General features: G+C 40.4%; 1 protein-coding gene across 1 annotated transcript in view; it reads right to left on the reverse strand.

Moving 5' to 3' along the window:
- Window positions 1-820: 820 nt before the first annotated feature.
- The window catches only part of NTRK2 (neurotrophic receptor tyrosine kinase 2), a 319,997-nt gene continuing 296,020 nt past the window's right edge, over window positions 821-24,797 (reverse strand). The window contains exon 17 of the mRNA XM_073345038.1: window positions 821-870. Coding sequence (XP_073201139.1) covers window positions 856-870 — 15 coding nt within the window. The 3' untranslated portion in view covers window positions 821-855. The remainder of the gene's footprint in view (window positions 871-24,797) is intronic.

Consider the following 24,797-nt stretch of genomic DNA (forward strand, 5'->3'; position numbering starts at 1 on the left):
TTGTAGATAGCAGCTTTATGTGTTAATGTGGCATAAGTAGCACAGACAGGACATTGTGCGCGAATGATCAAGAACCATATCATATAAAGGCATTTCTCTCCATGATGTATCTCACATCACATACAAAAAAGGCTAATTAACCTTGCCAATGTAATAAAATTAGAAACAGGATATTAATAATAATCTGGAGTAAGGGTCACTTCCCCTTATCTGCTATAGCCAACCTTTCTTAAGGCCTTAACCTGAAAGAAGTTGAGCACCTTCAACTCTCATTGCAGTCAAAGAGTGTAGAGGGTGCTTAGCACTTTGCAAGATCAGGCTTTTAGAATAGACTGCATTTCACATTCTAATCTTGGTCTGATCTGCCAACAGGATGAGAAAAACATGTTTTCAGGGACACCAAGGATATCTTATGTAACAGCATATGCTGAGTGACAGTCATTCCACTCCCCCCTCCCCCATTCCTACCTTTTAACCTTGCAAGTGTAAAGGATGCAACGGCTTTTGTTTGATTTAAATTAAGCCCCATTGCACTGGTTTCACACCAGGTCTCTAAACAGAACCATTTTAATATTTCATCATTCCCAACTGGCTGTCATTTCACAGTCTGTTGTTTATTCTCTAAGACAGTATGGAAGATTAATAGTTTTACTGTAAAAGGCTCACGATTGTAGTACAAGATCAGTAAAGCTCAACACCAGATTCTCTAATAGTCCCTTGTGAAACTTGAAAACACAGGACAAGAAAATGGGAAACCTGAGGTTAGATGTATACACATTTAGAACTTACACTTTGCCACAGCTCCTTTTCCTTTTATCTGTCTGTCTGCCCAGTCCTCCGTTGTCCTGAGTCCTCCTAATTCTCTTCAACCTTTAGAAACCAAAGAAAGAATCTGACTTGACTGATAGCATTACAGAGGGAACCAATAAATTGCAGACAGTGTTTGTAAAAAGCAGTAAGCTGAACTAATATGCACAGGGTAATAATAAAATAGTCGTTGTAATAATAATAATAATTAATAATAACTAACAATAAGTAGCAACTTTATAGCACTCTTCATCTGAAGATCCATAAAAGGTTAAACTCTGACTACCCCTTTGCAGGTGCCAGCTGAGGGAACAGTCCATAGTATCTCTTCCCCTTGCATGCCACTGAGGGCCCAGGTAGAAGGCTACTGATAGTGCCCCCCCAAGCATTAGGGGTCAGGACAAATGCTATTCCCGGTGGTGCTTCACAGTTCCAATGGGATGTGCCCAGCTTGCATCAGAGCAGGACTAGGCCCCACGTGCTCATAGCATCCGACAACAAGCACAAAGGCCTTTGTAGGGTAGATGCGCCAGTGCCCTTAACATCTGTGCCTGACCTGCACCTGCCTTTGGCAATTTACAGGCACTTTTCCACACCCTGCCAACAGTATTCCTACTAGAAAAGCCAGCATTTGGCCCTAATTAATCACATCTGGCAGCACACCTGTGAAAAAGGGAAATATTAGGAACCATGGCCCAGATCCTCAGTGGGAGTTAGGTCCCTAAATACCTTTGCGTAGTTGGGCCCAGGTAAATGTTAGGAACCAGATCATCAGCTGGTATAAGCAAGTATAGCTTTATTGACTGAAATGGAGCCAGTGATTTACACCAGCTGGGAATTTGGCCCCTGGTCTATTTTACAGACAATTACAGTGAGGCACAGGGAGGACTAGTAATGACTTGCTGAACACTACGTATTGGGGGGAGTAAGGACTAATATCCAGGGCAGGATTCTCCCCTTTTGTCTGACTACCTGCTATAGCCTCTAGACAATAATGCCTCCTTTCTGCCTTCTAGTGGATGAAGATGTGCAGATCTTGGCCAAAACTTACTGATCCAGGCTGTTGTTCACTACCCCTTTGCATCCTCCCTGATGGGGCAATGAACACATCACTTTGTTTCAGCTAGTGCATGACTTCTTGTACACATCTGTTTTCTGTAATTTTGTTGGGGGAGAAAACCCCGTAACAAAGTAACCTTGGTGTCCATAATAGACTTGCAGAACCACAATGAATTCAGGACAGTGATGATTGGTAATGGTAATTTTTAACAAAAAAACATAGATTTGCTTCTACTCTTTCACAGGCATGTGCCCTGGCTAGTCCCTCACCCCTCTCCTTTGGTCTGCCACACAACCTGTCTATGCTGTGTAGGGAGAGCCTATGGGTCCCGCAGTTATGTGGCAGGTTTAGGATATAGAGAGTCCTGCCTAACCGGTTCCCCCTGCAGATCTGCTGTAGTTTTACTCCTTTCAGAGTCCTCCTTGTAATACAGAGCTAGGAAGCAGTATTTTTCCCTACAATTTTTAGCTAATGACCATTATTCATTTCCTGCTGTTCTGGTGTGTGTATGTGTAACTAGTCTTAAGAGAAGATAATTATTTGGATGTGTCCCAATCCATTTGTTGTCTCGCAGACAAAGGCTGGTTGTTGTAACCTGTTGTGAATGAACATGTAAAGGACAGATTAATCTCTCCAACTCTCATATTAGGAAATAAAACAAAACAATGAAAGAGGAATCAAGCGCTACATTAGAAAACTGAACTAAACATATAGGAAAAGAAGGAAACCACAGATACATTTAAGTAAATAAACTTTGCTTCGTGACAAGGGAATAGAATATTAATGAATTTGCTCCCCCGCACTTTGGTACTTTTACAAATGCAAAACACAACAACTCTTGTTTTCATGAGGGACTAGGATCGTGTTAGGGAGAGGGACCATAAGATGGAGACTATCTTCAGTTAACTGTTTGCTTGTCCTATTTATCTGAGTACATGCTATCTGCAAACAGCAACTTTTTGCAGTGTTACCAACTCACACAATTCTGTCACAATTCTCTGTGTTTTGTTTTTCAAAACCTCAGATCCTGGATTACATGAGAATTTCAGGTTGTTTTTGTTTATTTGTTTGTTGCTCTTATTTTGTTTCAAGAAAGTTTCTAGTTGCTAGGATTGAGGAGAAAAGCGTAACTATATGACCCAAATGCACCCCAAAGACTCAAAACCCAGAATGAACCCCCAAATTATTTTTAATCTGATTATTTTGGATGGATTGACTTGTGATTTTTGAACATTTGGGTGGGCAATACTTGCTTTTTAAATCACATCTCATAAAAGCGCGCTCCCCCCAGAAATTGCTGTGATGCATTCAGTAGATATTCTTTTAGCTCAGTAAGATTATTTAAGGACTGGATGATTGTGATACATTATGGACATGATTATTCATTGTTAGCAATTTTCTATCCCACTAAAAATAAGGTGCTTTTCCCAAAAAAATGAATAAGGTTGTAAATTTGAAATATGGATATGAACAAACTGTGTCTCAGATTTTTTTTTCTGATTGAAGGACATCCTTTTTCATAATGCATCTATGTATCAACAGCAATGTTCATCTTAATAGTCTTTTTTTGGAATGACCCTATTTCTGGTTTATAATGATGCCTGGTTATAAAATAGAATAGCAGAGGCAAGAAGAGAAGACAATAAAAATTGCCATTCCTATTCCCTGTAGAAAATGCACAGATTTTGGGCCGGAAATCCCAATAGATCTTGTCTGTAAAATTCTACACGGAATATTGTTAAATGTTCATAAGGAATCTTTTCCATAAAACAAGAGCAGTGGTTTACTGTACGGTTTAAGGGTAGGCCCCACAGACAAAATATAATATGAAATTTTACTAAAAGCAAAAGGAAAACTAAGGCACAAAGAAATGTTTAGGTTTCATTTGATTTTTTTTAAGATTAATTCACCTGAACATTTTTCCAAAAGACTGACTCTCACTGAGGCTTCTTCAATGTGATGATTACACATTTAGGCATACGATTCAGGATGTACTGCATCTGGTCTTGCTTAACAGGCACAGACTGAAACATGTAAATTAAGCTGTAGTCAAAGACCGGTGAGGTACTTTGCTTCTATCCCTAGCAAAGCAATGAAACAAAGATTAAGAAAACAAAACAGTAAGATCTAGATTTTTAGCATTGCAACCTGTTCTGAGTAAAAGGAAGCATGCAGTTGCACCATCCTTGGAGACAAACAGTGCAACACTCTGTGAAGAGTCATAATTCCTTTGCTGGTTCTCCCTTTACTCTGGGGAGAAGTAATTTGCTACTGGCCACTACCAGTTTAGGTATATGGGGACCTATACCAGCAGCGGAGTACTTCCTGTTTGTATCAGCTCAGCCTTACTGGCATGCACACTGGGGAAAATGGGGTGGAGACAAGGTTCTGCTTATTCCTCACCCTGAAAGGGGGCTGTGGGGAGTAGATGGCCCTACACAGGCAGCTCTTCCTTCATATGCTGTGAACCATAATGTGGGTATCCTGTTTGGAGGATTATGGAAATGCCTTATGCCCCCTTCTTACTCTATGAGCTGTCATAGAGGCAGGTTATAATCCCACTTTAAATACCTATGTATAGTTATATGGCCCCCATTACTGGAGTATCTGAGTGGTTCACCATCTTCACAGATGTATTTATCTTCATGTTTATCTGTGAAGTAGGGAAGTACTATTAGCCCCATTTTACAGATAGGGAATGAAGGCACAAAGAGACTAAGTGACTTGTCCAAGGTCACACAGGAATTCTGTGGTAGAAGAGGGAATTGAACCTTCATCTTGGGAGTCCCAGGATGGAGTGTAAGAGAACCACAAGTAATGAACTGCTGAAGTTTATAAAGAATACATTTTACCAGAAAAATCATGATTGCTTTCTCTCCCAGAATTATATAATTATTGGCCAAAGGGAACATAGTTCAAGTCATATTCTGGGATTTTAGTAAAACATTTCATCATGTGTCTGCAGAAGCCGGGCCCATTCAACAAAATACATTTTAATACAGCCAAATGCAAGGAACGAGGGGACTGTATCCCGGAAAGCAATGACTCTGAAAAGGACTCAGGGACCATAATAAGCAAACAACTCAACAGTGAGATGCTGGGACAAAAACAACAAATGTGATTGTTGTATGTATAAACAGGGGAGTATTGAGTAGGAGTACAGGTGAGTTAACCTCTGTAAATGGCATCGGTGAGATCAGTACTGGAATATTGCATCTAGTTCAGGTGTTCACATTTTTTAAAAGATACTGAAAAAGTAAACAGTGCAGAGACGAGCCACCAAAAATTATTCAAAGGCTGGAGAGAATGCCTTACAACGAGAAACTTAACAAGCTCAATCACTTTTTCCTATCAAAAAGAAGATTGAGAGGTGATTTGATTACAGTATCTAAATACCCTAACTGGGAGAAAATAGCAGGTACTAAAGGGCTCTTTAATTTAATGGAGAAAGGCATAACACAAACCAGTGGTTGGAAGCTGTAACAAGGTACACATTTTAATGGTGAGGGTGATTAATCACTGGAACACTACCAAGGGAAGTAATTGATTATCCAACCTTTGATGTCTTCACATCAAGATTGGACACCTCCCTGGAAGATCTGCTTTAGCAAAACACAAGTTATTGATCTCAAAATGGGGGCAACTTGATGAAATTTAATGGTTCGTGATATGCAGGAGGTCAGACTAGATGATCTAGTAGTCCTTTCTAGCCTTAAAATCTAAGATTCATAAATTCAATTAATTGTTCTTCTCAAGCTGCACTAATGAATCAATTTTCAGACGAGAGATGTCCCTGAGCTTTCCACATTGGCTCCACAGCGAACAGCAGAGATTGGGGCATTCTGTGGACAAAGAACAAGCCCTAGGATAAGGAAACCAAGGATCTATTCCTGACTGTCACAAAATTTGCTGTGTGACATTGGGTAAGTTACTTAACCTCTCTGTGCCTCAGTTATTCCATCTGTTAAAACTGAGGCTGCCAATTGGACTTTTGTTCCTAACTCACTTAGGTGCATCTGAAAATCCTACTCTATAATTACTCTAAGTTTTTTTGATAAGAGATTGTCCATTTAAGTTATTTTGTTTCATGAGCAATTATGAAAGGGAAGTGTTTTCATTTTAGTCAGGCAAATACTCAGCACCTGAGGAATTTTCTGGGGTTCAGAATGAACTGGCCATTTTCCACCCTTTCTTCTTTCTACCAAGTTCCTTTGTACTTGTATTTCTGCGTAGAGCTGGCAGACTTGTTAAGAGATTCAGTTTCTCTGGGCATCGCAACAAAGACAGACGATCATCAAGTTTGTTAGAAATTAGCGGTTTCCTTTTCATTCAAATTTAATCACCAATGGAGTTTAACTTGCATTTGTGAGGGATGAGGCATTTAAAGATGGCTTTATGGTTACAAAAAACATATAATGATTTTGAAGCTGGAGCCAAAAGGATATCATCAGACAGGAAGAGAACTGTCTCCTTGGTAATATTTAAAATACTTTAAAATCTAAGTGCCTTGAATTGGAGCTTTCATTCCCAGCTCCTGAATGGAATATTTAGCCCTCTAATGTACTGGGAATTATATCTCTAAACATAATCAGCATAGCAGATAATATAGTTTATTTTTAGATGAGCCTGTGTAATTCTGCACCCTTGTTCATATTGCTTAATTTCACTTCAGTCTCTCCCTCTCATTTATTTAAATAAATAATACCATCTTGTTTTCTATATAGATCAGGGGACAGCAGATGACTTAGTTATAGTCAAAATCAAAATTTTGAAAAAAAATGTACTGAAAAATAAACACCATTAAATCATTCTATTTGTGTACATATAGTATACATATATGTGCACACATGCACATACACAAACTCAAAATCAACCTTAACTATAGAACTTGCAGTAGACCTGAACATGAATTACATATACACCCACACTTTCTGAGACAGTTTATAAAAAAGCAAATATTTCATTCCTTTTAGCTCAGTTAATTCATTAAACTAAATGTTTTACTGCCATAAATTGTAGAAATTGTATATATGGTATTCTTATGAGCACATATATGTGAATGTGTGTCTGTTCCTTTGCTTGTATAAATACACAGAAAGTTTGTCCCATTTCCAGTTTCCTGCAGTTTAACGTTTTAAAAAGCAAATAAGCTAAAAGTCACATAATATTTATTTTAAAAAATGCCTGAAAAAATAATTTATAATGCAGAGATACATGTAATATATGTTACAAATCCAAAATCTCACTCTCTCTATTAATTAACCATAAAACCACCTTCAAATATCTCATTTGATTTGAAGTATAAAGACTCCCATTGACTTCCCTGGGCTTTGGATCAAGCCATTAATGAACTAAAAGCAATATTTTTTTAAAATGAGATAATATTATATATCTGCAATAATTAAGAATGTACAAGAAAAATATACATAAAAACAATTAAGGTAAAGTCTGATATTATATGGCTAAAGTAATGGGCAGGATATTTTCTCCTCTGACTTCCACTAGTGTAAATGACAAGATATACTGATACAACACCAGAGTAGGGAGGAGAATAAAAAAAATTAGCATCAATTAATGTGTTTTGGGGCTGAAGAAATAAGACTGGTGAGTGTATTACTGAAGCATGGTACACATGCTCACATGGTAAGGATAAGGTTGCGTTCTAATCCATTCTAAAGTCCTAGTCCTGCAATCAGATCCACATGTGTGCAATCTTATGGCTGAACAGAGCTGCACTAAAGAAAAGGAATTAGATTAACATGCTTTGTTTTTCAAACAGAGTGAAATATTTTGGCAAGGTTTGAGCAAAAAAAAAGGGGGGAATTGGATTTTTAGTTATTCTTGCATGAAAAAAAGTTATATTCCTCCCTATATATTCTAATAATAAATTCTGCATATGGCTAACACCGAAACACTAGAAAATAAACACATCAAATGTGGGTTGTTTTATAGAGCTTACTGAGATCTACAGAATAAATTAAGTTCTAAGAAAATTGCTTCCATAGTTTTAAAATATTGAACATTTAAAGTAAGATTTTCGTATATTTGTTCATGATTTTATGTTTTTTTGCAATATATATTTGTTATTAAAAAAATCAGTATCTTCATCAACATCTTCCTTCTCCTCTAAGGAGACTTGTGGTACTGTACTGACATAGAGGAGGTGAGGATGCGGCAAAAACAAAAGACACAAACAGAAAACAAAGATTTTCAAACTGTCCTAACATGAAATGCAGTTCCTAGTGACAATGTCTACAATACAGCTCCCTTCCCAAAATAGAGCCCTGTCTAAGAATTGCTGAGGTTACCAATCAAATCTGACTACTTCTGCTATTTCAGTGATTCTCAAACTTTTTCAAACTGTGGACCATGTGGTAAAATTTTTAACATGGATTGCTTCCCCTCTCAAACTTGATTTAACATCTCTCCTGTGGCAATTCTAGTGCTTTGTTAGATAGTATTAAGAAGTAAAGATTAAAATAAAGTCATCCCATTTGCTACTCAGGCTGCTAATTTTCTCTGAGCTTCACATTTATTAGTACCAAATCTTCCCTTGCTGTATGCAGCACCTGCTACTCTAATCTCTTTAGGTCACTTTACACTGGTTTTGTCCACTTGTGTTTGCTGTGTTCCCAATTATGGTCTAACCTGTAATTTGGATCATGGTTGAATTTAAACCAAAGAAACAGCACAGACTAGGTAGCCATACAGTGTGCAGATATGTGCTTCATTTTATTATGTAACTTTTTAAAAAAATGTATTTGGTCAAAAAGATTCTTAAAACCCTAAGAGACTCCAGGACTGGGTAACAGATACAATTAACAGGAAGTGTTACCACTTGAGACAGACATATATATTATTATTGTGACAGACTTTGCTCCAGGGACAACCTAGAAGTGCAATAGGAGCCCACTTTGAGGACCACTGTGCTAATTTGTTCCAACAGTTTACATTGTATTGTTTTCTAATGAGCTATGTAAAGGTCTGTAGGGTGGCTCTGTATTTGTTACTCCTAATAAGGGTCATCCTGTTTTCTATTCCAATCGGCTCTTACTTGCTAGTGATGTTCAGAGGAGATAGAGTCAGAGGAATAAATAATAGTGCATAGCAGGCAAACATGAAATGTAGTATTTTTACTCAGATTCTTGAGCTAACCAGACATTAGTTTTATCTAATTTTAGAGCATGACATAAAGGGAATGCATGTTGCCCTCCCATGATAAGTTTCATCATACCTGTTTATGTATTAAGGTGATAGTTAGTAATAAGATACGTAAAATAGATTACCAGTTTTCAAATACCTGCACCCTGGGCATGGGGACACAGGTCAAATGCTGGATAAGAGGGGACTTGAGAAAGTGGTCCAAGTTCGGTCTGGAGGGTTAAGGAAGGCTAGAAGCAGCAGTTGTACCGGTGTCACTATGTAGGATCAGCTTGGAACCAAATGAGCCAGCCAAAGCAGGGTTAGTGGAACGGGGACAGGGTGAGAACTCAAGAATAGGGCAGGGGACTAGGAACAAGGTATCAGAAGCAAGGCCAGATTAAGGTTATGAGGGGCCTAAGGCTAATAGGAGGGAAGGGCCAAAGTATGAGTTACATATTGCAATAACAATTATGAAGTCATCAAACATTTATCTACATACATATTTACATATTATTTATTTATGTAAAATTAACAAATTTATTCTAGTCTCACAACACTCAATTCTTCAAACAAATAAATTTCCCCTCCATGACTTCAGCTGTGGCAAAGTCATGAATGATGTCATCATAATTCAAAGACCTGATGATTTCATTCTCAATGCTCAAGAGGGTCAAAGCACTGAGATGCTGTCGAGTCATAGTTGATCAGGGGACATTTTTGACCCTTGTTAGAAGAGAGAAGGAACATTCTCCACTGCAGTTAGTGATCATTAGTGACAAATACAGCTGTAATGCAGCTTCAACATTTGGGAAACATTCTACCACATTGAATTCAGTGATAACGCAGTACATCCAAATCGATTCGCTTTTGTCATCTTTTCTCTCTATATCTGAGAGTGAGGTGAATTCAACAAAATTGAAGAAATTCTTTAGTAAAATCTACTGGGAGATTGTCTGGATACTTCTGACACAGACTTTTGATACCTTCACTGACTTCAGAACTTGAAATGTTAGGCGAAAAATTTGCTGGAACACTGAAAGTTTTGTCAATATTTTCGCAAGCCTCGATCTGATGTTCTAATGAACTCTTCAGTTTGTCAATGACTGCAATAAAGGTATTAATTCTGAAGGCCTCGTTGTCACTGAATGAGAGGGTAGTTGCATTATCCCATGTCTTCTGTCTTTTGTGGCATTTGGCTGACTTATACTCATGGTTAGCAGTCCTTGCAGCCCCCTGAATTTCATACTCATCAAAACTATCCCACATTTGTTGAAGGACAGTTCCAAGACTCCTCATTATGCTTACAGCAGTGGAAAGGTCAATTTGAGCACTTTGCAAGCTTAGACTGCACCTTCTGAATGTCTGAAGTATATCATTCCAGATTTACCAATTTCCAAAGTGTGCATTGCATCACTCAGGATCTTCTCTTCTTTTCTTGTCGCTGATTTTTGAGATTCATCAGCCTTGATGCTCTCTGGCACTTCAAGGTTATTGGGTATCCCAGAACAACTGCATTCACAACTTCAGCATTGGCACTCCACCATGTCCCTGAGAGTGATTTGGGCACTGGGTATCCCTTTGGTAGTGAATCTCTAAGAATCATCCAATGACTAGTTGATGCAGAGAAAAAAATTGTACAATTCTTGGACAAATCCAAAAAAGAAACTGCTTCAACGCAACAATCCATGGAAGATTGGCCAACAAGGTTGAGTGAGTGCAGCACATGGTATGTAATCAACCAAAGCATTATGCTCATTTGAGTATCAATCCTGCCACTAACTTTCTTTCAGGCATGGTAGCTGCTACCTGATAATATATGTTGCTCACTCATTGCATGATTGGTAATGTATATAGTATTCTTCCAATCACTGAAGCCTTCTCAGAACATTCCCCATTTTTTGTATCAGAAAACAGGCGGTAATAAAAACAGTACACTTTCTTCTTAGAAGGCAAATAGATGAGCTATTCTCGCTTGCCAATCTGTTTGTTAGGCTTCACGTATTCAAATACTGATTTGGTCAGATAACTATTCTGACTGGTGTACTCTCGCTTAGGGTATGTCTACACTATGAAATTAGGTCGATTTTATAGAGGTCGATTTTTAGAAATCGATTTTATACAGTCAATTGCATATGACAACACTAAGCACATTAAGTTGGTGGAGTGCGTCCTCACTACCGTGGCTAGCATCGACTTACGGAGCAGAGCACTGTGGGTAGCTATCCCACAGTTCCCACAATCTCTACCGCCCATTGGAATTCTGAGTTAAGCTCCCAATGCCTGATAGGGCAAAAAAATTATCGCGGGTGGTTTTGGGTACATGTCGTCAGTCACCCTTCCCTCCATGAAAGCAATGGCAGACAATCATTTCGCACCTTTTTTCCGTGCAGATGCCATAACACGGCAAGAATGGAGCCCGCTAAGCTCAGCTCACCATCACAACTGCTGTTGTGTCCTGGGTGCTGCTGTCAGCAGATGGTGCAGTAGGACTGCTAATCGTCGTCATCTTCTGCAACTCTGCTCTCCTGCTTTTGTAAATGAGCTCAGTCTTAATAGCAAATTTCTCCATGTTGTCGTCATCCACCGCTTCCGCTGCAACTCTGCTCTCCTGCTTTCCTGGTGCCATGAATCCATCTCGCAGGTCCTCTCGTTGTTCTGTATAAATATCTATTCTCGTGGCCTCCATCGTCATCCACCGCTTCCGCTGCAACTCTGCTCTCCTGCTTTCCGGCAGACGCCATACCATGGCAAGCATGGAGCCTGCTCAGCTCACCACTGCTGTTGTGAGCATTGTAAACACCTCGCGCATTATCCTGCAGTATGTGCAGAACCTGCAAAAGCAGGCAAGGAGGTGACGACTGCGCGATCACGATGGTGATGAGGACATGGGCACAGACTTCTCTCAAAGCACAGGCCCAGGCAATTTGGACATCATGATGGTAATGGGGCAGTTTCCTGCCGTGGAATGCCCATGCTGGGCCTGGGAAACAAGCGCAGACTGGTGGGACCGCATAGTGTTGTGGGTTTGGGATGATTCCCAGTGGCTGTGAAAATTTTGCATGCATAAGGGCACTTTCATGGAACTTTGTGACTTGCTTTCCCCTGCCCTGAAGCTCAAGAATACCAAGATGAGAGCAGCCCTCACAGTTAAGAAGCGAATGGCAATAGCCCTCTGGAAGCTTGCAATGCCAGACAGCTACCGGTCAGCTGGGAATCAATTTGGAGTGGTTAAATCTACTGTGTGGGCTGCTGTGATCCAAGTAGCCAATGCAATCACTGAGCCCTTCCCCTTAATGCCATGGCTCATGAAGCCATACACAGGCATCCTGGATAGTAGTAAGGAGCAGTTCAACTATAGGCTGAGCAAGTGAAGAATGGTGGTAGAATGTGCATTTGGATGTTTAAAAGCTCACTGGCGCAGTTTACTGACTAGGTTAGACCTCAGCAAAACCAATATTCCCATTGTTATTGCTGCTTGCTGTGTGCTCCACAATATCTGTGAGAGTAAGGGGGAGATGTTTATGGCGGGGTCGAAGGTTGAGGCAAATCGCCTGGCAGCCAGACACCAGGGCGATTACTAGAGCACAGCTGGGTGCCCTAAGCATCAGAGAAGCTTTGAAAGCCAGTTTCATGACTGGCCAGGCTACGGTGTGACAGTTCTGTTTGTTTCTCCTTGATGAAAACCCGCCCCCTTGGTTGACTCTACTTCCCTGTAAGCCAACCGACCTCCCCCCTTCGATCACTGCTTTCAGAGGCATTAAAGTCATTATTGTTTCAGAATCATGCATTCTTTATTAATCCATCACACAAATAGGGGGAAAACTCACAAGGTAGCCCGGGATAGGTGGTGAGGAGGAAAGCACCAGGTGGGATGGTGGATGAGGGGAGGAGGGAATGACAAGGCCACACTACAGTTCAAAACTTATTGAACGCCAACCTTCTGTTGCTTGGGCAATCCTCTGGGGTGGAGTGGCTGGGTGCCAGTAGCCTCCCCCTCGCATTCTTGGGCATCTGGGTGAGGAGGATATGGAACTTGGAGGAGGGCAGGCAGTTATACAGGGGCTGCAGCAGCAGTCTGTGCTCCTGCTGCCTTTCCTGCAGCTCCACCAGACACCTGAGCATGTCAGTTTGCTCTCCCATTAGCCTCAGCATTGCATCCTGCTTCCTCTCATCATGCTCCTCCCTCCTTTCATTGCATTCATTTAACGCTTTCCTGGACTCTGCCATTGTTTGCCTCCATGCATTCTGCTGAGCTCTTTCAGTGTGGGAGGACTGCATGAGCTCTGAGAATATGTCATCGCGAGTGTGTTTTTTTCGCCTTCTAATCTGTGCTAGCCTCTGGGACGGAGATGATGGGGTGAGCATAGAAACATTTGCAGCTGTGGGAGGGGAAAAAAGGGAGAGTAGTATTTAAAAAGATACATTTTAGAGAACAATGGGAAGACTCTTTCACACTGAATCAAGCGATTCACATTACATAGCACATGTGCTTTCGGTACAAGGTTGCATTTTGCCTCTTATATTAAGTGCCTGCCGGTTTGGTGTGGGACATCACACACACTCGGCTGGGCAACAGAATTCGGCTTGCAGGCAGCCATGGTAAGGCAAAGGGTTTCGGCTTCTTCAACCTTCATAACATGTGAGAATGGTTTCAAACAGCAGCACCCTCCTTTCCCATACCAAGCAAAGCCCGTTGGGTTGGCCATTTAAAAGGAGAGGCTGCGGTTTTAGGCTGAATGTGCAGCACAACTCAACCCACCGCCCCAATTCTCTGGGATGATTCACACACACCGCCCACTGCCTGGCTAGTATAAGGGAAGATCTGTCAGCCAAACATGAACAGCTCAGCATGAACGGACCTCCCCCCACTGCGTGGCTAACAGCGGGGATGATTTCTTTTCAGCCAAAGGTAAACAGCCCAGCAGAAACGGGCACCTCTGAATGTCCCCTTAGTGTGGGAAAGTGTCCTACCAAACTGGACAGTCTCTACGTAAAAGAATAAATGGACACAAATCAGATGTCAAGAATTATAACATTCATAAACCAGTCGGAGAACACTTCAATCTCTCTGGTCACGCGATCACAGACATGAAGGTCGCTATCTTAAAACAAAAAAACTTCAAATCCAGACTCCAGCGAGAAACTGCTGAATTGGAATTCATTTGCAAATTGGATACTATTAATTTAGGCTTAAATAGAGACTTGGAGTGGCTAAGTCATTATGCAAGGTAGCCTGTTTCCTCTTGTTTTTTCCTACCCCCCCCCCCCCAGATGTTCTGGTTTAACTTGGATTTTAACTTGAAGAGTGGTCAGTTTGGATGAGCTATTACCAGCAGGAGAGTGAGTTTGTGTGTGTATGGGGGTGGGGGGGATGTGAGAACCTGGATTTATGCAGGAAATAGCCCAGCTTAATTGTCATGCACATTGTGTAAAGAGTTATCACTTTGGATGGGCTATCACCAGCAGGAGAGTGAATTTGTGTGGGGGGGTGGAGGGTGAGAAAACCTGGATTTGTGCTGGAAATCACTTTAGATAAGCTATTACCAGCAGGACAGTGGGGTGGGAATAGGTATTGTTTCATATTCTCTGTGTATATATAAAGCCTGCTGCAGTTTCCACGATATGCATCTGAAGAAGTGAGCTGTAGCTCACGAAAGCTTATGCTCTAATAAATTGGTTAGTCTCTAAGGTGCCACAAGTCCTCCTTTTCTTTTTGTCCTACCATGGAGGACGGACTAAGGCTGCCCTCCCCAGAAACCTTCTGCAAAGGCTTTTAGAGTACCTCCAGGAGATCTTCATGGAGATGTCCCTGGAGGATTTCCGCTCCATCCCCAGATATGTAAACAGACTTCCCCAGTAGCTATACTGGCCACGAATGCATCCCAAGTCTTCAGGGCAAATTACTCATTAAACACGCTTGCTTTTAAACCCTGTATTATATTTACAAAGGTACATTCACCAGAGGTGCCTTCTCTGGCTTCATGGTTCGGGAGCCCACCTTGGGAGGTTTGGGAGGGTATTGGCTCCAGGTTGATGAACAATTCCTGGCTGCCAGGGAGAAGGGATTCTCCGCTTGCCTGCTGTGTGCTATCCTCAACCTCCTCCTCCTCATCTTCCTCATCCACAAAATCCTCATTCCTGCTGCGTGATACTCCCCCGTTGCAGGTGTCCACAGACAGTAGTGGGGTAGTGGTAGGGCCCCCCCCTAGAATTGCATGCAGCTCATCATAGAAGTGGCATGTATGGGGCTCTGACCCAGAGCGACCATTTTCCTCCTTTGTTTTTTGATAGGCTTGCCTGAGCTCCTTAATTTTCACGTGGCACTGCTGTGTGTCCCTGCTGTAGCCTCTGTCCATCATGCCCTTGGAGATTTTAGCATATATATTGGCATTTCATCTTTTGGAATGGAGTTCTGCCTGCACGAATTCTTCTCCCCATACAGCAGTCAGATCCAGTACCTCCCGTTCGGTCCATACTGGAGCTCTTTTGTGATTCTGGGACTGCATTGTCTCTTGTGCTGATCAGCTCACCACACTGGCCAAACAGGAAATGAAATTCAAAAGTTCCCAGGACTTTTCCTGTGTACCTGGCCACTGCATCTGAGTTGAGAGTGCTGTCCAGAGCAGTCACAATGGAGCACTCTGGGATAGCTCCTGGAGGCCAATATCATCGAATTGCATCCACACTACCCCAAATTTGACCCAGCAAGGTCGATTTTAGCACTAATCCCCTCACCGGGGAGGAGTACAGAAATCGATTTTAAGAGCCCTTTAAGTCGACAAAACAAGCTTGGTCATATGGACAGGTGCAGGGTTAAATCTACCTAACACTGCTAAATTCGACCTAAACTCATAGTGTAGACCAGGGCTTAGTCAATGAAAAGTCAGCATCTGGATTCTGGCATTTCTGTGGGCCCTTCTCAGTCCAATATGCAATGAGATCTTGAGAAATCATGTCCCACTCTCCTGGATCATTGGAGAAGGATATTTTTATATTACTGATCACTGGGAAAGTCTTCAAAGGAGTGCTGTGAGACTGCAGCTAGAGAAGTCCTGGGAAGCTGCTCCTTTTCAACAGGTGCAGGGGCAGCAGGTTCACTTAGGCTGGTTCACTTGGACTTCGTCACCACCAGATTTAGTAGGAGGGAAAAAAACGTTAGGAGAGAAGGAGTACCTTTCAGCACTACATCTTGTCTTTGCCGTCTTTCTTTGGTCTCCTTCAATTTCTGCCGTCCTCGTTCTTTGACATGGTTTCTATTGTCCAGTGTAGACCTACTGTGTACAAAGCTCAGTATTGCTTGGGCCCACAAACACTTACTTAGCCCACAAAGACAAAATCACAACCATCATAAATTGACTTCATAATCTTGATGGATAAATTTGTACAAAGCAGTATCTAATGACACAAAAAAATTCTGATGGCCCTGTTACCATCACTTTCCTGTTACTTCAATATGGAATGAAAGACCTATAGTAGGGCCACAGGTTATAGCCGTATTAGCCTATGGGTTAATCTGGCCCTGGTCAGGAGCAGTGGAGGGGACCAGGAATCGGGATCAGGAGCAAGTCATTAGGAACAGTGCAGGAGACCAGGAATCAGGAGCCAGGCCAGATATCAGAAGCAGGGCTGAGGCCAGAACCCAGGAGTAAGGCAAGATATCAGGAATGTTCAGAAAGATCTGTTTCCAGCAGCAAACCAGGGGTCCACCTAGTTGCAGAGAGAGCATGCAGGTTTCCCCCCAGGCCTTAAATAGGGTGCCTGGGACAATTAGGGAACGTGGTAGGCTCAGTCAGTCAGGACATCCAGTGATGCTTGAACACATGGGACTCATAGGCTGCTGTTCCCTATTTCACCAGATGTGGTGAGATGGACACGGCAGCCACCCAAGAGCCAGCAGACCCTGTTTCCAGACGTGCGGATCCTCACAGTACCTACTGCTCACAAATGTTCTTCTTAACCCTTAAAAGATTTTGGAGGGATTGATGACCACCACTTACATGAACTGATCTTTTTTCTCCAAAGTCATCTACAAACTTGTTAAAAACTGTGGAGATCAAAAACCAGTGGCAGCTCGGAGTTCACATCTGAGGTGGGGTCATGTAACTCCTTTCAACTGCATACGCACTCATTTAAAGGCACTTAGAAAATGCCCATCATTCTTTCATGCCATGACTGCTGAGCTGCTCATAAGTGGATGTCTTCCTGAAGTTCTACGGTGGCTGCTTTGGAGCCCTCAGTAGAATGTTGTGCACTAGACAGTCTACAGCACCAGAGTAGCTATCATACATGCATATCCAACATATGAAAATTACTCTGGTTGATTAACTAACAGCTGTCAGTGGCACCTGGAACTAGGATGAAGGTATCATTCTATTCTGAAGTTATTTTTCTTATTTATATGAATGGGATGGCCCTCCAAGTCAAAAACATGTGCCCTTTCCCTCCATTTTCTTTTACAAATGAGTGTATGGTAGGGTTTGAGAAGACAAAGAGCAGCTTCCTTGAAAATGGAGATAAATTGACTCTGACATTCTCTTTCTCCATTAATCTCCAATCTCTCTTGGATCGAAAATTATGTTTTAGTTAACAGATTATGTGCAGTGTGGATTTACAGAATGTGATTCCAGCAATAGAGAATGAAGCTGCTTCCATTCCTGAATGACATATAGTGCTTCAAAAGAAACAGTGTGATAGTTCGGCTGCTGTGTTAATAGCAGTGCAGGGCTAAAAATTATATTACTATGCCACTGTGCTAAGAAAGGAAAAAGCTACATTGAAGCTCGGACGGAGTACATCTGATATGGAGAATTTAAAGAATTTTACTTCACAGTGATGGTCAAGCCTGATATGTGCTATTAGTTACTGCATGGATAGGACTCTACATTTTTGGTTTTTATTTTATTTAGTTTTTGTCCTGGAATTTATTGGTGTTTATTACTACAACAACAAAAACAAGTGAAAATTGATGGAAAAAACTATTAATAATTTTTCTGGATAAATATTGGGGTTTATTTTCATTGATGGAAGGACGGGAAAAACTATTCAGTAAATTAATGCTTTGATGAATGGAATTCAGTGTGGTTTGCTCCAGGACTAAAACAGAACTCAAAACAATGCCACCTCTGAGTTTAAGAAAACAATGTATCTCTAATCCGCAAATAAAACTTTTCGTTTGAATAAATAGTTTCCTGTTGTAGACTTAGAACTATTAGCCTATAAATATTTACATTTAATAATTAGGCCACACCATTTGCAGCACATACATTCAACTTCATCCTATTTTGGTTCTTTTTTTAAACTTTTGAATACTTTTTTGTGTTCTGAAATATATTCTGGTACAGATTTTCACTTTCTTTCCATTTTAGTGTGTCAAATCTTTAAACCAGTATCTGCTAACAACTTGAAATGTGTAAATGGTGGGCATGAGATTCATCAGTACATTCAGATGTGCACACACTTCAGAGCTTGTGTACGTGCCTGCTTGTTTATTGTTTGTATCTTCTAGACTAATACATAGCCTTGTTTCAAAGGCAGCTTTGCATATACACACAGACTAATGTATTATGGTAGTACATATATCTCATGTAATATATTGTATTTTCCTAATAAAACAAGTTATTTTTATATATTTGAAGGATACAACAGTAGGGTGAAAATTGAAAACAAACCTGAATAATTCTTTGTAAAACCTGGGATTTTTTTTGGTAAAAATCGGTTTAAACTGAAAATGAACAGGGTTATGCATGGATTACTGTGAAAGGAATAATGAGACCATCAAAACGCATTCTGTTAATGAATTATGGCCCACCACAGCTCAAATGGGAATAAGGTCGTTCACTGCCATATTCTGAGCAGCCAATTGATAATTTATAAACCCAGCATACAGTCACAGAACTCCTAAGCAAAGTTATTTTCACAGTGATGGTATTTTCAGTGCATTTAATGTCACTTAGAGATACAAAGGGAGAGTGATGACTTTTTAAAACCATGAACAGATAAAGGTTGAACAAAAACATAAGTGTATTAACACTTACATTTCCTCCATTTACACTGAAAATTAATATACACTTTTCATAATTTCTAATTTGTTGCTGCCTAGAAATACAGTGACCATTTACTACTTTGCAAAAACAAACAAATCAAAAAGCCCAGTTCAGTGTATAGGTGGGCCAGTAATAGAAATATTTCCATTATTGTTTCTGGGAACACGCAACTTGTTAATATGACCAAGCCTGTGATTCTGACTTCTGATGCTGCTGATAGTTTTCTATCAAGAATGCCAGCTACTAGGGCAGCAGTTCTCAAACTGTGGGTTGGGACCCCAAAGTGGTCGACTATTTTGTTCCATCAAAGTGGAATAACTATTTTGTTACAACTATTTTGTTGGGAAGCTCTAGTACCTCTGTGCTTTGGAGCAGGGACTTGACATTTGGCCAGGGGAGGGTGTTTGGCTGTGGTGTCAGGAATGTGCCTTTTGATTTCTCCATGAAAAGGCACCCACATTTATCTGAGTTATAAGCTTTTGAAAAATCTCATTTCACACAGTCTCTTCAGAGACTGGATAGAGTTTGTCAGCTCAATTCTCCAAATATTCCATCTCCATCTGGCTACTATGACAATTAGCAGGCACAGGAGTTGAAGATAGGTAGATTGTGTCTCCCCTAGGCTCTCAATGCTCTTCCTGTGGACATCCAAGCAGTGTGGAGGAGAAGAAACCCACCTGATTTGAACACAAGGGGACAAAAATCAACTGGGAAGTGCGGAGGGAGTAGATTTAGATGAGACAGTGACTGGCTAAGCAAGGAGACAGGGCCTGGGAGCTGGGAGGGGAAGGAGAGGGGAAACAGACAAGGAAGGAGGGATGACTAAGGTAGGATAAAAAGCCTAGTGGGGAGATAGGGGACTGTCTAGGCAGGGGGACTGGGGTGAACAATATATAGTGAGCCTGGGAGCTGAGGTAGGCAGAAGACTGGGATTCAGACAGATAGCCCCAAGAGGGAGATTGGGACTGGCTCAGCTCAGAGGTTGGGATTGAGACAAGAAGTTGGGATCAGGGGTGGCGGGGGGATTGAGATGAGTTTCTTCAGAGGCCATGAGGGAATAGGACAGGGACAAGCTAGAGGAGACATGGCAGAAGGGGTCAAGTTTGAGGTGGAACAGGGGCAGAAGGGAGCACACTCCCCGCCAGAACCTGGAATGGAACCCAAGATTCCCAAATCTCACTGTTCCTTTGTTGTCAGTAAATATTTGCGTAACCCACTGGCAAAGTACGTGTTCCCTCCCCACTAGCACTGAGCCTCATAGAGGATGCCAACCTACTATTGCTATCAGTACTTCAGTCACTCAAATAGCAGAGATCTGTGCTATGGATCTAAAGGTGCCAAACTTGCTGATGGCCACGTGGATATCAATATGGTGCTACATAATAAAATGTGTTTTTTTCAGTTTGCTTTTTTAAAACCCTAAGTAGTTACAAACTACATTATGAGAAGGAAGTAGAGTGGCGGTTGGTCCACCCTCAGTTCAGGAAGAGAGGAAAAGCACAGGTGCAGATTAACAGAAACTACTGGCAAGAATCTTTTGGTCTCAGGCACATGAAGAGCATGTGTACCCCACAGTGGAATACGCAGATGGACCAGCACTCAAAGAACAACTGCTCTTTGAGTAAGGTCTTTCAACCAGGTATGCACCAACCTTATAGGAGTATTATATAGACCACATTTCTCAGGACAGCCCAGACAGTTGAAGGGTGGGACACAAACATACCTTAAGCAGACCGAGGCTTGTGGGGCAGGTTAACAGAGTTCTAGGCAGTTATTAGGGGGAGCAAATATAAAGAAAAACCATATGATGAGGAAAGAGAGCTGCCTTACATAAGAATGGCCATACTGGGTCAGACCAAAGGTCCATCTAGCCCAGTATCCTGTCTTCCGAGAGCAGCCAATACAAGGTGCTTCAGAGGGTATGAGCAGACCAGGTAATCATCAAGTGATCTATTCCCTGTGGCCCATTCCCAGCTTCTGGCAAACAGAGGCATTGGGATGGTGGGTGCCTCCTGTACTTCTTTGTATCTGGGGAGCCATGACAGACTTGGGAGTAACACAATTGTTACAAATAAATAAATAAATTAAATTAAATCACAGTTTTAATTACCACAACTCTAATAGAGTTCTTCCTCAATTCTAACCTGGCTGTGTCATTTACGGGAGTTTCAGGTAGGCAAAGCTTCACACAAGTGCGTATCTCACCTTGAGTGAATTTCCAGAATAGTCAGGGTCAAGAAAGTCTTTAGGCCATCTAGCCTCTTGGCTGTGTAGGAAGCAGACCTCAATATTGATGCAATAATGGCTATTAAAATGATAATTATTAGGTTATTTTAGGTTATTACAAATTTACAATGTAATGTTACAATGTTACAATGTAATTTTAGGTTATTACACATTTGCTTGCACCATTACTAAATTTTGATGCTTGGGGAATATGGTAGCTCATATGTTTTTGCTACTGTTGTTGTTTATTATATGAAATGTTAAAGCTAATTAAGGAAATTCCTAGGAAATCTCTGCTTTTTGTAAACCAGTAACAAGCATCAAAAGTGTCAAAGAGGATGACACCTCCATAGTCATAAAACCATATTTATTACTTCCACATGTATTTACAATTTCTGGGATGCAGCTTTACAATGCTATGCTGGAAGCTATTAATAGCTACCAGCAAATACAGACCTCCTTGAAGCTGATGGGTCCATTAAGCACATTTCATTCAGGCTAAAGGAAGGAGCAATTCAATTTTCCTTTGTGTAGTGACAGCTGAAACAACTGAAGCCACTGCCCAAAAGACTAGACAGCTTGGCAAAGCCTGAGCAAAAGCTAAGTCATGTGTGCCAAGGAGGTTCCTTGGAGACTGATTGCAAATAAAGAGGCTAGGGCATTGATTGGTTTCAGCAGTGTATGTCTGTGTGAAGAGACAGATGGGAGCAGAAAGCCAACAGACAGTGAGAGAAGTCATTTTGAGTGTGGCCTTGAGGGAGAACAGAAACAGAACTGGCTGCAAAGGAGGACTTGGAAATTGTGAGCAAGGAAACTGCTTGTTGTTTCTTCTTACTGTGTTCAGGGAAATGGAACTTTGTGTAAAATTTTTGTAAATAAACAAGGAAGTAAACAAGGACAGAAATTAAGGATTGCCTCAAAGAAATAACTGACTCATGTCATCCATTTCTCCTTGTAACAGAGACAATCTGACAAGACACTCAATATTGGCTAACCATTTGGGCCAAAGGCAAGAATAACTCCTATTTTGCTCTTTTTTCTTGTATAGTATGTTTTGAAAGATGTTTATGAGTGATAATTATTCATGCTTTGTATAGAATATTTGATGGGAGTCTTTAATTGCAGGTTGAAAATGTGCTACAAATGATAAGCTATAACTTTAGGAACCATTTTATCAAAATACAAACAACCAGCAAGAGTAGAGTGACCAGACAGCAAGAGTGAAAAATCGGGAAAGGGGGTGCGGGGTAATAGGCGCCTATATAAGATAAAGTCCCAAATACCGGGACTGTGCCTATAAAATCAGGACATCTGGTCATCCTAAGCAAGAGTGACTTCTCAAAGAACAGGGCGCAGCTTGGTACACACATAATCATTACCTAATAAAACAAACCAGCCTCCTCCCACCACAAGCTGCAAGCTATTTATGTTTTAGAAAAAGCCGGGCTGTGTAAAAGAATGTGAGGATATTCTTTAGAGAAGAGTGATGTTGTCAAAGCTGTAAACTAAAGTCATAAAAGTATGTCTCTTTACCTCTCCTTGCAAAGAGAAACACCTTTAGTTTTAAACTTACAAAAAGAATTCTAGAAATATCCTTATTGAAACTGATTTCAATTCTTCAAATGTTAAGGATAATAATTGTGGTCAGAAAATATTTTACAGACTATATTAGATACTTCTAACTTATGTTTCCTCATAACAATTCCTTCATTGTCCCTCAGATGCTTAAGATAGCATATTTCTGTTTGTGGGTTTTTTGGATGTATATTTGCAAATATTTGGTATCTAAATACAAGCCCTTCATATAATAAATTTCCTGATGCCGTTGTTCTGTGAATAGTAAGATTTTATGTACACATATAGCTGATTACTAATGTAAGGAGCTCTGAGTATAAAAATGTTTATACTAATTGGGGAATTAATTATCTGGTAATGTTTAAGCAACTCCTTATCAAATTCAGGAAGACAAGAAAAACCTCTCCATGGATTGCTAAAAAGACAATAAATTGATGACCATTTCAGTTTAAAGTTTCTCATTTAAGAATCTCTTAAGATACGGCTGTTTGAGGGAGCTGAAAGACAGATAGGAATAGAAGTATCTAGACTAATTTGAAACAAAATTTCAACTCCTATTCTACCCTGATAAAATTAAAGGATTATTGCAGAAAATTAAGTTAATACAAGAAAAGAGTTTTAACTCTATCTTTAAAGATGCTTTGAGAATTTCCACCAAAAAAAGACAAAAGGAATATAACTATAAAGTTAAAGGTACAATCCTGCCTGCATATTGTAGGCTGTAGGATAGTTTCCGTTAAGAAATAAATAGAAATTAGGATTTGGCCTAAATTAGCCTAAGTGTAGAGGAGTATGAGAAATTAAAGCTGCCAATGTGAGACTGTTGGAGACAGTAAAATGCGGAAATTGAAGTTAGCAAGGACATGAGCCAAGATTATGTTGCTTCTATGTTTTGGTTAAAACTGGTTTGAGTAAGGTTTTTAATAATTGTTTTAAGAATTTTGGAATGTTTTATTAAAATGTTATCCATAGACAGTATGGGAAGGATAATTGTGCTGTTAATTTAAATAACGTGTAATATAAAGAGTCAATAAAGAGATGGTGATAATATAATTATGATTATATGGTAATATATGGTTAATGTTAAGTAGTATTATAAAAGGAGTAGCCTAGCTAAACTGCAGGGGAAGCTCTAACATCTAAAGGGTGCCATTAGGTTCCAGAATTATAAGGCTGTACTTCAGTCTGTTGTCAGTGGACTGATCTCCCACCCATTGATATACTCAAAGATGAAATAGTGTAAGTATAATTATGGTATTGTATAAATGGTAATGGTATGTCTATTTGCTTAACTAATCACTTTCCTTTTAAATAAAGTTTGGTTTTATCATTGAAAGTGTCATCTTATGGTCCTCTACTAAATATATTTTCTGAAACCGACCTAGATGCTTGAATCTGAAAACTAAATTGGGTTTTATTTCACCCTTTTCTTTAACAACTTGATATTAGCTAATATTCAAAATAAATGTTATAATATGCAGTAGCAAAATCCATATTCATAAACTGCAGATGCTGCCAAGAACATCCTATGAGGTTGTAGAGCCAATGAAAGGTGACAGCAGCTGGTATTTTAATCCAGCCAAGCCCCTGAAAGAGGTAAGCCTTCCACCTTCAGTGAGACTATGGAAAAGGAAGAGTATAAATTCCTCTGAAACCTTTAAGCGCTCTTACACATGCTTGCTTTCTTATGATCTCAGAACTCTGCTTAGCCTGTTCATCTCACCAAGCAGCAACAAGACAGCTAAGAAGAACCAAGAAGCCAAAACACAGCATCAGGAAGATTCAACCTTCAATCCTAGCACTGCTTCTGTTACATGGCAACATTGCTGAAACCTCAGCAGCAGTGGGGAGATGGAGTTTGTAAAAGCACTGCCAAAGGACTAGATTTAAATTTTTCTTATAACAATGTTAATTGGCTATTAAAATGTTTTTGCAATCTAGGA

Source organism: Lepidochelys kempii, chromosome 5 (genome assembly GCF_965140265.1).
Source record: "Lepidochelys kempii isolate rLepKem1 chromosome 5, rLepKem1.hap2, whole genome shotgun sequence".
Lineage (NCBI taxonomy): Eukaryota > Metazoa > Chordata > Testudines > Cheloniidae > Lepidochelys > Lepidochelys kempii.